This window comes from Rhinolophus ferrumequinum, chromosome 10, assembly GCF_004115265.2.
Source record: "Rhinolophus ferrumequinum isolate MPI-CBG mRhiFer1 chromosome 10, mRhiFer1_v1.p, whole genome shotgun sequence".
Taxonomy (NCBI): Eukaryota; Metazoa; Chordata; class Mammalia; order Chiroptera; family Rhinolophidae; genus Rhinolophus; species Rhinolophus ferrumequinum.
The window spans coordinates 6,999,053-7,014,916 of NC_046293.1; the positions used below are offsets into that span (position 1 = coordinate 6,999,053).

The window sequence follows — 15,864 nt, forward strand, 5'->3', positions numbered from 1 at the left end:
GTATTCCTCTCTGCAAGCTCTAGGGGAGAACTGTTTCCTTGCCTTTTCCAGCTGCTAGAGACCGCCCATGTTCCTCGACTAGTGGCCCTTTCATCCATGTTCAAACCAGCAATGACAAATTGAATCCTCACATTGCCTTACTCTCACCTACTCTTCTGCCTCACTCTTCTACCTTAAAGGACTTGTGTGATTACACGGGTATTCAGATAATCTAGAATGATCTCTATTTTTATTTATTTTTTAGATTACAGTTGACTTACAGTAATCTCTTTAAGGTTAGTGATTAGCAACGTGCAGTGTGATGTCACATGTTCACAGGTACGTGGGGTTAGGACATGCACATCTCTCAGAAGGCCATTATCTGTCTGCCATACCTGTCTGCTGTGTGTTTTGGCCTGTGATTTCTTGTTTCAAAACAGCCTCACTCTGCAATCCTTTTCATTTCTGGTCCACCAATCAGACCCCTTTGATTTTCTATACAATGCTTTTATATATAAATCTTTTCTGTCATTATTAGTGATTGCAATGGGATGGAGGCAATGGTGGGTTCTCAGTTCACCATTTTGATCGAGTCTTTCCAGTACTAATAAAATTTAAAAAGCGTTCCTTAGTTTTACTGGTTTGAATTATTTATGCTTTTCCTTGAGGAGGTAATAGACCTTTGAGTTGTTGGGGCTGACTGTTCTCTCTATCTTGATATAAGATGTGCATTGCTTGTAGAATTCAAGGTAGGTAGGCAGGGGCTTCTCCATTAGGAACCTTCTGGTGTCCGTGTGAAGCTGGCAGGGAAGAGGGATGGAGGTGGCTAGTTGTTTGCAAAAGTAGTTTCCAGGCAGGACTTTTCTGCCTGGAGAGTCCTTGTCTATAGGAATAGACAATACCTGACATAGACATGTAGTACCATGCGATAGGAAGCAAATGCCACGGCCTTAGTAACCTTAGTTAGTGTTCTCCAGCTTTCCAGCCCCCGTTTTCCTTGGAAATTGCCTGTAAGGTGAACAAGGGTGCCCAAGCATAGATTTGTAGACTATAAACCTTTGTAGGTCCATTGTTTCTTGAGACATTAAATATTACCTAGTCCTTACTAGAAAAGAACATTATTGTTGGAGTCATCAAAAAGCATAAATAACTGAAAGAGTGAATTTAATAAACAATTATTAAGAATCTCTTATATACAAAGAGAGAATGAATATTCTTACTATGGTGGGAGTTAGATTTCACTATAATTTTCACAGTCATGTAAGTGCCGTAAGAAACATAAACAAGGGCTTCGGGAACATAGAGGAATAAATGACCAGTGGTACCCTGATGGGTAGGGGGTGGTAACATTTAGTCTGAGTCACAGTATTCTATCAAGCAGACAGACCTATTTAAATAGATAAGAGATCTAACAAAATTTTGTTCTTACCTATGAAGCTGACCTAGTTTTCAGTTGTCACCATGATTAAAATATTGTATGTAATCATTATTAGATTAGTAGCCTAAAACTTGATCTTCTACCTGAGAATATACATCAGCAGTGGGGCCTGCATCTGGGTTAAGAACCATAAACCCAAGTAGAGATTTCATGCATATAATTTCATCCCTAACTATAGGCTTGTGGTTTTTATCTGTCATAGGTTCTTATGAATGGAAAGACCAGTTGTTGGCTTTTTTTCCCCCGATAATTTTTGTCATTACATTACCTTGAATGAATTATTTATAGAATTTTTAGCCTAGAGATTGCCCCTATTTTATGTAAAACACATCAAACAAAACTCATAAGGAACAATGTGATTCTTACACTTCTTTTACTTTGTGGTGAATATATTGATTAAGCATAGAGAATAGAAGTATGTATTTGTTTGATTACTGGATATTTTGGTTTCAGAGCATAGGAGCAGCAGCTGGCCTGTGAAAGGTTAAAAATCCATTGACCTGCTATCTTTGACATGTGTCCTAGGTTGCAAACCCCAAATATTGTCATCTCTAGGGACCCACTAAATTTTCTTTTTTTCAATATCAGAGAGAGAGAAAGATATTTCTATTGGGAAATGTAATACTTCTGTGTAAGTACATAACTATGGAAGTTTGAGCAATAATAATCCCAGTAGGTTAAAATATTGTATGTATTTGTTCACTGAAGATCTGATTTGACCCATTGTTAATAGTGGACTTTGGTTCACTTAAAAGTTGTGGCTCATTATCTTGTGATGCGGTAATGACTAAAGGCTTCTCAAACGTTTCAGGGAAGCGTGACAGCAATGACCGTGTTTTTTCCCTTGGATACTGCTCGACTTCGACTTCAAGGTGAGGATCTTTTATAGGCATCATATTCCTGTTCATTTGTGTCAGGAATCAAACCTATTTCTCTAGTAAGCTCTAAATTAACAGAGGATGTTCCACTTCATTAGAGATCTGTTCATTTTCACTGACTAGAATCTTGTCATCGCTATTTCCTAATTAACAGAGAAACCTCAGCCGTTTTCTAATCTGAAATGACCTGATGGGCTTGCATTAATAATTTTGAATCATTGCAATTCTTTCTAATACATAAAATGACTTTTTTAAGGCACAATATGCCGAGTTTGTGCTGGGGGTTGATTTTATCAGAAGAGAGAATAGGAAACATAGTGCAGCCACACACCCGCTGTCATTGCTAACCTGGGCATGCAGTCCCAGCTCGCCTCTTGCGCTTTATGGGACTGTGCAGCTCTCTCTACTCCTGCTTGTTTTTTTCTCAATATTTTTCAACTCGACATTATAAACCTATGCCAGAACTTACATGAAGAGATGAGTAAGATGAGCTTTGAAAAAACTAATTCCTATGTTAAAACCCTTCATAACTACCATTTTTAATTAATTTTAGAGGTTTTTAGGTAGATAATAATTTCCCGAAATTATTTATTATGACTCAAAATAATTAATATGACTCAAAAATGAAAATATATAAAAAGATGTACAATACAGTGAAAAATCTCACTCTGGTCTGCCCTTTTCCCTTTCTTTCCCCTGCACATAATGTCTTTATTAGTCTCTCAAATAGCCTTGCAGAGTTTCTTTATGGAGTAACAAGCAAATAAGAATATATATTCTTTTATCCCTTACCTACACAAAAAGCATACTTTTCACACTGTTCTGTACCTTGCGTTTTTTGCCTAATAGCATACTGTGGATGCTTTGGGAATCCAAACATTGGGAGCTTCTTCATCCTTTCTTCTAAAGCTCTAGAGTGTTCCATGGTGTGGATGCACCATAATCTGTTTACCTTTTCCCGATTGTAGATTCTCGGGTTGTTTCTTCTGATTGGTAGAATAGACAGAAGTGTTCATATGCTACTCTGTAAATTCTATGCGATAAATCCCCAGAAGTGGGATTGGAGGATCAAAGGGTCAATGTGTTTGTAATTTTGATAGTTATCGCCAGATTTCCTGCTAGATGGGTTTCCTAATTTGCCATTTTATAAGCCAGGGGTGTCCAAACTTTTTTCAACGGTTTTCACCAAGGGCCATATGCGGTAAAATACACAAACAGCCGGGCCACTCACTGGAGGTGAAGTACGTATTGTCTCACCTGGTTTATTTAAGTAAACTAAATATATTTTTGGAATTTGCTGCAGGCCAATTAACAATGGATCGCAGGCCGAAGTTGGCCCGCGGGCCGCATTTTGGACACCCCTGTGGCTTATAATATAAGCCATACAGGTACCAGTTTTAACTCTTAAAAAACTGGTTCACTCCCTGACACTTTGATTAGGCACATGGGACATGGAGGGAGGGAAGCAAGAAAGACCTTGCCTGATGAGTTATCATGCGCTTGGTGGTGACTTTGTTGTTATTGTTTTTTTACAAAAATAAAGATGGAAGAACTTATTTGGAGGAAAAAAAAAAAAAAACTGGTTTAGCTTTGTTCGGTGGACGCCGTGGAGTAAGCACCCTTAAAGTCTCCCTTCCTGGGGTCTTCATGTCTAAGCCTCCCAACGAAACCAAACAGCTGCAGATGCTCTTTGTTAGAGGTTGGAGCTTTGCAACAACCGATGAGAGTCAACCAGTGAGGAGTTATTCTGAGCAATGGGGAACGCTCACTGACTGTGGGTGATGAGAGATCCAAACACCGTGCGCTCCAAGGCTTTGGGTTTGTCACCTGTGCCACCAAGGAGGGGGTGGATGCAGCCGTGAAGGCAAGGCCACAAAAGGTGGATGGAAGTTGTGGGACCAAGGAGGGCTGTCTCAAGAGAAGATCCTCAAAGACCGGGTGCCCACTTCGTTGTGGAAAAGATTTTGCTGGTGGTATTAAAGAAGACACTGAAGAACATCCCCTAAGAGGTGATTTTCAACAGTGTGGGAAAACTGAAGTGATTGAAATCTGACTGACCAAGGCAGTGGCAAGAAGAGAGGCTTTGCTTTTGTAACCTTTGATGACCGTGACTCTGTAGACAAGACTGTCATTCAGAAATACCATCCTGTGAATGGCCACAACTGTGAAGTAAGGAAAGCCCTATCTAAGCAAGACATGGCTAGTGCTTCATCCAGACAAAGAGGTGGAAGTGGTTCTGGAAACTTCGGTGGTGGTCGAGGAGGTGGTTTTGGTGGGAATGACAGCTATGGGCATGGAGGAAACTTCAGTGGTTGAGGTGGCTTTGGTGGCAGTCGTGGTGAAGGACCTGGTGGCAGTGGGGATGGCTATAATGGATTTGGTAATGATGAAAGCAGGTTTTGGAGGTAGCAGAAGCTACGATTTTGGCAGTTACAACCATCAGTCTTCAAATTTTGGACCCATGAAAGGAGGAAACTTTGGAGGCAGAAGCTCTGGCCCCCATGGAGGCCAATACTTTGCCAAACCATGAAACCAAGGTGGCTATGGTGGTTCCAGCTGCAGCAGCAGCTATGGCAGTGACAGAAGGCTTTAATTCCTGCCAGGAAACAAAGTGCCACAGGAGAGGAGAGCCAGAGAAGTAACGTAAGCTACAGGTTACAAGAGATTTGTGAACTCAGCCAAGTGCAGTGGTGGCAGGGCCTAGCTGCTACAAAGAAGACATGTTTTAGACAATACTCATGTATATGAGTAAAAAACTCGAGGACTGTATTTGTGACTAATTGTATAATAGGTTATTTTAGTTTCTGTTCTGTGGAAAGTGTAAAGCATTTCAACATAGTGTTTTAATGTAGTTTTTTTTTTTTTTTTTTTTTTTTGCACCCATGCTGTTGATTGCTAGATGTAATGGTCCAATCATGGCACTGAATAAATGTGTCTTTTAAAAAAATTGGTTCATTTCCACATTTTTATGTTTTCAAAATATTCTTCAAATATGGGTATGAAATTTGAAGTTGATTGAAGTAGGTTTTGTTTTCAGTGAGAATGCCAAGAAAAGCAGAGTTCTCATCCTTTTGAGATCTTTTAGTTTTTATATTAGGAAACAGAGCACAAGGCTAAAACTTCGGAAACTCGAATTTTAATCCTGGCTCTATTGCCAACTACATGTGTCCTTCACGGCTTTTTTGCCTCTTCTTTAAAGGGAGATGGTAGTTTATTTCCTCTCTACTTTGTAAGATGTTAAAATTAAAATGAGAATATAGAACTTTGAGAAAAACAAGAGAGCCTTATGAATATAAGAAATAAACATCTTCTGTCACGTCTTTTACTTTGGAAATTAGGTGTGGAATTTAAATGCTTATGGTTCATGAATAATAGATGCTCTTTCATCTTGTAGTTGATGAGAAAAGAAAGTCCAAAACTACACACATGGTGCTCCTGGAGATCATTAAAGAAGAAGGCCTGTGAGTATTAATTACCTTGTTCAATTTTGTTAGACAAAGCAGGTTGTTAGGACATTCACGGGCCTACACTCCTTTCTGTCCATTCTCAGAGCCTTATATTGTTGTGAATTTGTAATTGCCTGACTTGTAGGTGCATCGTTATTTCATTTCCTTAAAGTTCTGTGGTTGATTCTTGAGTCTTCCATGAAACCAATGCTCTGTTTTATGTACAGTAAACCAAAGAAAGTAATAGTTGTTTAGTTCATTCCTAGCAGATGCATTCAGACAGATAAGGTACATCTTTTATTTTTAACTTTTTATTTGGAAATAATTTCAAATTTACAAAAAGTTGCAAAATTAAAAATAGTACAAAGAATACCAGTATATGCTTTACCCATATTCACCCATTGTGAACACTTTATTTGTTTTGCCATTTGTGCCCTCGCTCTCTCTCTCCCTTCTTCTCTCCCTCCCCCATCTCTCTTTATTACACACACCACACACAGATTTTTTCACAATTATTTGAGAGTAAGTTTTTCATACCGTACATAAAAGCCCTTTACCCCTATGACATTGACATCTTTAAAGAACATAGTTCCTCTCTCCTTTTTTTTGAAAATAAAATGCTTCTCATTTTGTTTGCCTTGTGTTTCTTCATGATTAGATTGAGGCTGTGCATTCTGTGCCAGAATAACGCACAGGTGACACTGTGTCCTCCTCAGAGTATCACATCTGGTGTCACATAGTGTCTACCTGCTCTTCATTGAATAAGGTTAATTATGCCCTTATATTCGAGTTAGCCACTGAATAGTTTTGCTTTTCCTCTGTTGCAACTACAAGCAGTCTATGAGGAAATACTTTATTTAATATCAGTACAGACAAAAAATTCTGTTACCAGTGATTTACTATTGATTACTATACTTTATTATTTTGGTGCTTATATCACCCCAGGTGTGGCCAGTGGGAGCCTCTTCAGTCTGGTTCCTGTGCCCTTATAACGTGCCCACATCACTTCCTTTTTTTGCACTTATTTTCTATATTTACTTCATTTTAAATGTTCTTGCCCTATAATAAAATATGAACGATGCTATATTAACTAACAGCCATGAAGAAATTGTCTCTAATTTTACATACTAATTTATTAAAGGAGGGAAAGCAGGAAATCAGCCGTTGTTTCTTTGGTATCATTAGTGCTAGAAAAGATTTCTTGGTTTGGACATCCTTCAGAATGTAAGATGTGTGTACAGTTTGGGGTGCAGTGCAGTGTAGGACTGAACTTGGAGAATATGTGAATGATGATCTGCCTGTCCTGGGACTTTGCCCATTTCTAGTGGCTTTTGTCCAGCACCTTTACTTATTGTGTTTTCCCCCTAGCCTGGCCCCATATCGAGGGTGGTTTCCAGTTATCTCCAGTCTCTGCTGCTCCAATTTTGTCTACTTCTACACTTTTAATAGCCTCAAAGCCATCTGGGTCAAAGGTCAGCATTCTACTACTGGAAAAGACCTGGTAGTTGGATTTGTTGCAGGTAACAAAGCTTTCTGAATATAAAATGTTTTTATATTTTACCATTTATCTTGTGGTCCATATATACTCTAAGAGACTGTTTTAGCTCAAAGTTAGGCTACAAAGAATGCAACTTAGTTTTCTGACTTGGGTGTGTGTGTATGTGTTAAAAACACATAACATAAAATTTACCATCTTAACAATTTTTAAGTGTACACTTCAATAGTATGTTTATTCATGTTGGTGTGAAACAGAACTCCAGAACATTTCATCTTACAAATGTGAAACTATGCCAATTAAATAACAATTTTACTTTCCCTCTTTCCCTTACCTAGCCCCTGGTAACCATCATTCTACTTTCTGTTTCTGTGAATTTGACTACTCAAGAAGCCTCATAAAAGAGGAATCATACAATATTTGTGTCTTTGTGGCTGGCTTATTTCACTGAGCATAATGTCTTCAAAGTTCATCCATGCTATAGGATATAACAGAATCTCCTTCCTTTTTAAGACTGAATAACATTCCACTGTATGTGTAGACCACATTTTGTTTATCCATTTATCTATAGATGGATGTTTAGTTTGTTTCCATCTCTGTGCTACTGTGAATAATGTTGCTATGAACATGGGTGTGCAAATATCTCTGAGTCCCTGCTTTCAATTCCTTTGACTATATACCCAGAAGTGAGATTGCTGGATCATATGATATTTCTGCTTTTAATTTTGTGAGGAACCAGCAAATTGTTTTCCACAGCAGTTGTGCCATTTTATAATCCCACCAGCAGTGCACAGTTTCTCCACATCCTCTCCGACACTTGTTATTTTTCTGGGGTTATTTTGGTACTAGCCATCCTAATGAATGTGAGGTGACATTTCACTGTGGTTTTGATTTGTGTTTCTCTGATGATTAGTGATGTTGAGCATCTTTTCATATGCTTGCTGGCCATTTGTATGAGGTGTGATAACAAAATACAGTGAATATTTAAATAAAAAAACTTATAGTAAAAGACATATTGCCATTAATCCCCCTTAAAATGCTCTCTCTTGCTTCGAACACACTTATTCCATCATTCTTGCCACTTTCTGAAGCAGTTCTGGAAGTCCTCTTTCATAAGTGTCTTTACTTCATCCTCCATCATAACAACGCTCCATGTCACACATCACTTCTACGGCAATTTCTGTCAAATAAAAACATGATGGTATGTCCTCATCCACCTTATTAACTGGATCTGGCACCGTGCGACTTCTGGCTCGTCCGAAAGCCAAGATGACTGTGAAAGGTAAACATTTTGAATCCATTCAGGACATCGAGGCATTTAGCCGTGGCAGCTCCACGAAAGACACTCACGACAGAGGACTTCCAGAACTGCTTCAGAAAGTGGCAAGAACGATGGAATAAGATGGGTTCGAAGTGAGGGGGTGTATGTTAGGGGGATTAATAGCAGTGTGTCTTTTACTGTAATACAGTTTTTAAATGTAAACATTCAGTGTATTTTTTGATGACACCTCGTATATTTTCTTCTAAGAGTTTTCTTCTAAGAGTTTTATAATGTACGTCTTACTTTTAGGTTTTAACCAATTTAGAGTTAATTTTTGTATGTGGTAGAAGATAAGAGTCCAGCTCCATTCTTTTGTATGTAGGTACCCAGCTTTCCTAACACCACTTGGTGATGAGACTGTCCTTTCCCCACTGAGTGTCTTGACACCTTGTGGAAGATCCAGTGACCACATACACACAGGTTTATTTCTGAGCTGACTTGACTTTTGTCTTCTTAATCCAGGGAGGAAGATCAGTTATCCCAGATTAGCAGCCTGTACCCAAAATTTATGGAAGTGAAGGTCTCTTTTCTAAAAAAATGAAGATTACAATACCTTCTCTGTTTGTTTTCCATTATTTTTTTTGACTGAGATTCACATGAGATGTTTAACATGAACCGGACTGGCATGTAATGTGCAGGGCCCCGTACAAAATGAAGATGGGGGACTCCTTGTTCATAATGTATTAAGCATTTCAAAACGGTTGACACCAAAGCATTAAAGCAAGCACAAGACAGGTCACACACCCACGAAGTCCGCCCTGAGTATGAAAGCATTTAGTCACATGTGACAAAGTATGGAGTGCACAGCCCAGTGTGGTCCGTATCATAATAGTAGTTCATGCATGAAGGGTTCATAGCAGGAAGAGAGGTCACTTTTAGCTGGTGGGCATGTACTTATTTTCGGAAAGCAGCGGCTCTTGAACTGAGCCCTGTTCGGATTAGTAACATTTATAGATGAGTGGTGACAATTTCCTGACCAAGGGAATGGTAAGGAATTGAGAAAATGCAGGAGCACGTTTAGAACAGCAAGTTCTCTAATTTTGTTAACGAGTGAAGCGAATATAATAACATGAGCAGTATGGTTGGAGAGGTGAGTAGCAGCCAGATTTTAGAAGGCTCTGGATCCTTATCATCTGAGACTTCAGAAATGCTAGGTAGCTATTAAGCAACCTGATGTTTCATTACTGTCTGTCTCTACTTAGTAGAGTGTGTGATACATATATATATATATATATATATATATATATATATATACACACACACACACACATATATATATATCAAAGATATACCAGCGGTGCCAAAAAATGTATACACATGACTTGTATTCATCTTTTGTTATGTATTCATCTTTTGTTATCAGTATATATTGAGTATTACAATTTTATTAGGTTGGTTCAAAAGTAATTGCAGTTTAAAAGGTTAAAAAGAATTGTGAAAACTGCAATTACTTTTGCACCAACCTAATACGGTTTTTTTTCCTTTCTTAAAATGTGTATACATTTTTTTGGCATCCTCTGTATATATACATACATGTTGTCGCCTCCCCCTCTCCCCCCGACTATGTTTCCAGTAAGTACAATTCCTAGCATGTAGTAGGTGCTCAATAAATATTTTCTGAATGAACAAAATATTTGTTGGCGTAGTCAGGGTTTTATTAAAGAGGTAGAAAGAAAGTAGATCTATTTCCTTTTTTTTTGTTTATCCATTTTAGTCTATAACTAAATTAATTGATTTGAATGTTGCGTATTTAGTGTTAGTATTCTGTGGAGTAACTTTTGATACATTCTTTGAAAATTTACTAATTTGGGAGTCACACGATTGAGAACTGTAAATGTTCATTTGAAATTTAAATTATTTCATTGAAAAGTAGTTGCCAGCCCACAAGTATTCATGGCCTGCAGATTCTCCTCTTCACCTGTATGAGATCACTGCTGTTTCTTGGCTTGGTCTCTGAGCCTTTCTTCTACTTAATACTCTCATTTTAGTCTGAGGTTGATTTTGATCTAATTAGCTTTCACTTGGAACAACTTCTTTTTAATTTAGATATAATTGACATACATTGTATTAGTTTCGGGTGTACAACATAATGATTTGATATGTGTATATATTGCAAAATGATCACCACAATAAGTCTAGTTAACATCCATCCCCACACATAGTTGCAACGTTTGTTTTCCTTGTGGTAAGAACTTTAAGTCTATTCTCTTAGCAACTTTCAAATATACAATACAGTATTATTAATTATTGTCATTATACTGTACATTACTTTCCCGTGACTTACTTTACAACTGGAAATTTGTACCTTTGACTACCTTCACACAGACACACACACACACACACACACACACACACACACACACCAGACCAACTTTCACATAGAGTGTAACACACAGGATTTCATTATCTAAGAAAATGAATGAATAGTTGTAATTAAGTAACTCAGGATAGAAATCTGGGAGTCATCAGAGAGGGCGCTCTCTCACCTGCCATGTACCCTTGGTCATCAGTCTGTCTCCTAAATATCTCTGGAATCCATTTCCTCTTTTCCATATCCATAGCTTTTTTCCCAGATCAAGGGCCATCATCTCTCACCTGGACCACTGCTGTGTTCTGATCTCCTTGCCTCTGTGGTCTTCCTCACTAACCCCCTTTGCGGAGGCCTGCCCAAGTCGTCTTTCTAGAAAAATAGTTTTCAAAGTGTCAGAATTCAAATTTGAGATTTGTTCAGTTGGAAAAAAAATCAGAATAGATCCAAGGTTATCCAGTATAAAGGGAACCTTCTTTTTTACGTAATTACAAAAAATGGCAACCTAGTATGATTTTTATACTTGATACTAAGTATTTGTAATATCTTGACTTTAATGCGTTTTAGATTATTGTAGTTTATATGTATTTACACCGAAAAAGTCATGACTCACTGTCCAGGACTAACTCATAATTTTCCATGAGGCTACTAATTCATGAAATATATGATGAAATCTTTTCTTTTTTAATTGTCCAAAGCTGTTTATTTGCTGTATCTGACCTCCCATTATCCACCAGGTACACATCAACCCTTGTTATTCTCTCACTGCACCCTCTGCTTGTTTCCTTTCTAACTCTTACACAATGTATGATTACAGTTGATTCCCCTATACCTAACACAACTAGATTGGTATAGTAGGGCAGTTAGTTTTAAAAAATCAATTGATGTAGGGAATATTATAAATAGCCTATATACCTTCAGTATGGTATTTTAACTTAAGATGTATGAACATATACTATTTCAATGTTTTGATGTATGACCAAGGCATATCAGTTCACTGATGGGAGTTTTCTGCTTTTTTTCTTACGTAACCCTTACCTGTAATGCTTTGCCTACATAACAGGTACAACTGACATAAGCAGGTTTGAGAAAAGTCATGATTCACTCTTGGCAAGCATAAAACTCAGTGGTGTAGAAGTAGACAGCAGGGGCCTACCAGGGAGTAGCCTAGTGGCCATAGGTATTCAGTGTGCTCTGGGCATCTTTCTGTCAGTATGTCTTGTAAAAGGAAAGTAGAACACAGGTGTGTCTGGTGAGTCTATTATACGAGGCATGATCACAAAATACGGTGGATGTTTAAATAAAAAAAAATTATTACAGCAAAAGACACATTGCCATTAATCCCCCTCAAAATACTCCCCCTCGTTTCAAACACACTTATCCCATCATTCTTGCCATTTTCTGAAGCAGTTCCGGAAGTTCTCTTTTGTGAGTGTCCTTAGTGGCGCTGTCATGGCTGCCTCGATGTCCTGAATCATTTTGACTTTGAGGAAGAACCAGACGGTTCACGGTGCCAGATCCAGTTAATAAGGTGGATGAGGACACACCGTCATGTTTTTATTTGACAGAAATTGCCGTACCTGAAGCGATGTGTAACACAGAACATTGTCATGATGGAAGATGAAGTAAAGGCACTCATGAAAGAGGACTTCCAGAACTGCTTCAGAAAGTGGCAAGAACGATGGGATAAGTGTGTTCGAAGCAAGGGAGAGCATTTTGATGGGGATTAATGGCAATGTGTCTTTTACTGTAATACATTTTTTTATTGAAACATTCACTGTATCTTTATATCACACCTCGTATGACGCTGGTTAAAAGAGATCCCAATGTAGCAACATCGTTTTAATTCACTTTCATTCAGAAATTACGGTTAACGTGCAGGGAGAGCTGATGGGTCTGTGTCAGTCGTGAGCATCATGTTAACATGTCCGGTTAGCGAGATAGTTGAGAACGCCTGTTCTGGAGCCCAAATCTGGTTACGTGATCCCTAGCATGAAGCCCCTCAATGTCTGTCCCTTGCCTCCAGGATAAAGTCATGGCCCTCTCAATGTACAAGCCCCCGCTCCCCTCCCCCTTAAAGGATAAGAGCCTAACATACAAGATGTGCCCGGATGCCGCTTACCCTCTCTACCTTGATCTTAGCAGTTTCCATCTTCCCATTTCCATCTATGCCATTTACTCCATCACTGTTACGTTATAGCTACTGTTCTCTGTTTGAAACATTCCTACTGTGTATTGCATTATCTGTCTGATGCAGTCTTACTGCTTTTTTCATCTTGTTAACTCCTATTTATCCTTCTATTCTCAGCTCAAGCCACCTCCTCTCAAGGAAGCCTTCTCTGTTTCCCATACTACCAGCCCCGGTTTCATTCTGGACTAGGTGCCCATCCCCTGTGCTCCAACACAGTATATCCCTCTGTCTCAGCGTACTCTTGTCCCGTATGACAAGGACCCGTATTCCCTGGCCCTCCTGTTTGTCTCTTCGCTCACACCACTACATCCACACGGGCGTCTCCTCCCCGAACACGCCTGGCATGTTCTGCCTCAGGACCTGTGGACCTGCTAACTGCATGGCTCATGGCTTTACCTCCTCTAAGAGCTTTCTCTAAATGGCCAGTGTCTAAAATGGACATTTCTATCCCTAATACGCTATCCTCCTCCTCTGCTTACATTTTCTCCTTAACCCTTATCCTCGGATGTACTACATATTTCACTTATTTTTCTTGTCTTACATCATTAGAATAGAAGCTTCACAAGGCAGGGATTTTCATTTTTATTTACTGCTGTATTGTCAGCTCCTAGAGGAGGACTGATCATGTCCTAGACACACAATATCTATTTCATGAGCAGGCCATGGATGAATGACCTGTAGAAGCGGGATTATACTTGTTTTATAGTATCCAAAGGAATTGAGCCAGGATCACAAAACATTAACTTATCCCAAAGTACGTAGAAAGTCATTTCAGAAGTGCTAATTCTACCTCAGGTAAAAAACACCTAATTTCATATATGTTTCCAGTTGTTTCAAGAACATAGATGTAGTAGCAGTGAAAATAAAATTTCTAACAGCTCTTGGAAAAAATAGGCCATAAGGTGGAAGTGAATTTCTATTTTTTGAAACTTTGAAAAATAAAGTGAATAATCACTTGGCGATTGGGTTAGAACAGTGGTTCTCAACTGAGGCGGATTCGACCCACAGGAAACACATAGCAAATGTCTGGGGAGAGTTTTGGCTGTCACCCCTCGGGGGTGCTGTTGGCATCTAGTGGGTAGAGGCCAGGGTTAATGCTAAACACCCTACACAATAGGACCCCCCCACACCCCCCCAAATAAAGAATTATCCAGCCCAAAATGTCAGTAGTGTCACAATTGAGACCCTTGGTCAAATGAATTTTACAGTCCTTTATAATTCTAAGATTCCTGATTATAAGTCCTCTCTTTTTCTGAAGGTAAAGAATTCCATGGAAATTAATTTTGTGAGTTTTAAACTTCTTATAACGTGTTTTTATATCTTAATACCTACGCATTCTTACAATAATTAGAATAGCTTTTTCTTCGTGCTGTGAGCCCTGCCATTGTATTATAATCACTGTAGAAATGAGTTTCCTTATCTCCAAGGAGAACTAGGAACAGTATTATTGTTACTCAAATTCTGCTTGAACCTTAGAAATTTATTTTACTTATTTGTTTCATTTTTCACGGAAGAAAACCCATAGAGCTTGATACCTTGGGGAAGAATTTGGGGAAAAAACCTTACCCTAACTTAAATGAAGAAGATACTTGCCATTTTTATGAAATTGGGATTTTTACCAATACCTCTTTTTGAATGCCAGTGGTATTGTCATTGTTGTGACGGTACATACTCATTTCCTGCCCTCCAGCCTTCACTCTGGGAAGGCAGGTTTGTTTCTGTTGTGTATCTAGTTGCATTCTTTCATAGGAAGCCACATGGTTGGATTTATAGCCTTGATCTGCCTTTTTTTTTTTTGTATCAGTGGTCATTGTGCATATTTCCCAGAAATGCACACCTGATTAACGTACTTCGTGTTTTCTTTCTTTACCAAAGAAGATAAAACTACTTCTTTTGAAGATTTCAGGAGTAAATAGCTGTGTTCCAATTACTCCTTGAATCACTGAATAATGTGTGTTCAGTTACTGTTCTTCATCTCTTAGTTTTGGTTCTGTTTTCTTGTAAATGATTTTTATTTTTTTTTAAAGATTTTATTGGCGAAGGGAACAGGACTTTATTGGGGAACGGTGTGTACTTCCAGGACTTTTTCCAAGTCAAGTTGTTGTTCTTTCAATCTTAGTTGTGGAGGGCGCAGCTCAGCTCCAGGTCCAGTTGCCTGTTGTTAGTTGCAGGGGGTAGAGCCCACCATCCCTTGCGGGACTCGAGGAATTGAGCTGGCAACCTTGTGGTTGAGAGCCCACTGGCCCATGTGGGAATCGAACCGGCAGCCTTCAGAGTTAGGAGCACGGAGCTCCAATCGCCTGAGCCACTGGGCCGGCCCCTGTAAATGATTTTTTACAAAGCAAGAAAATAGAATCATTCGAATTGGAAGGACAAAGTCTCCTGTCATGAAGTAGGTAAAGTAGTCCCATCTTAGAGCTGAAGGAACAGCCACAGCTGGGAATTGGAAGAAGAATTTTCTACACAGGCTCATAAGTAAGCAGACAGCCCTGTTTATCCGTGAGCCTTATCCGTGGGGCCCCAGTACCAGTTGGAATTGCTCGTCAGGTTTTTCCTCCATTGATTGTTGTCCTTTGCTTGAGTATATAGATTGTAAGTTTTTAGCGAAGTTTTGGATCCTCAAGTATTTTGAGTGTCTGTTCCAAGAACTCATAAAATTATACTGTTTAGAAAATAGCTCTCTTATTTTGGGTTAGAGGATGAGCTAAGTACTTGAACTTCTCAGACAAAAAGCTTTGAAATACAGAATGTTCTTACAAGGACTTTGTATTCCCTTTTTTGAATGATGTGCATTTTTGTACTTGAGAT

At 38.8% G+C, this 15,864-nt stretch overlaps 1 protein-coding gene across 1 annotated transcript in view; it reads left to right on the plus strand.

Moving 5' to 3' along the window:
* Positions 1 to 15,864, plus strand: part of SLC25A17 (solute carrier family 25 member 17) — a 47,795-nt gene that overhangs the window by 21,654 nt on the left and 10,277 nt on the right. Inside the window, exons 2-4 of the mRNA XM_033118154.1 lie at positions 2,229 to 2,289; positions 5,690 to 5,756; positions 7,110 to 7,261. Of these exons, the coding sequence (XP_032974045.1) occupies positions 2,229 to 2,289; positions 5,690 to 5,756; positions 7,110 to 7,261 (280 nt within the window). The remainder of the gene's footprint in view (positions 1 to 2,228; positions 2,290 to 5,689; positions 5,757 to 7,109; positions 7,262 to 15,864) is intronic.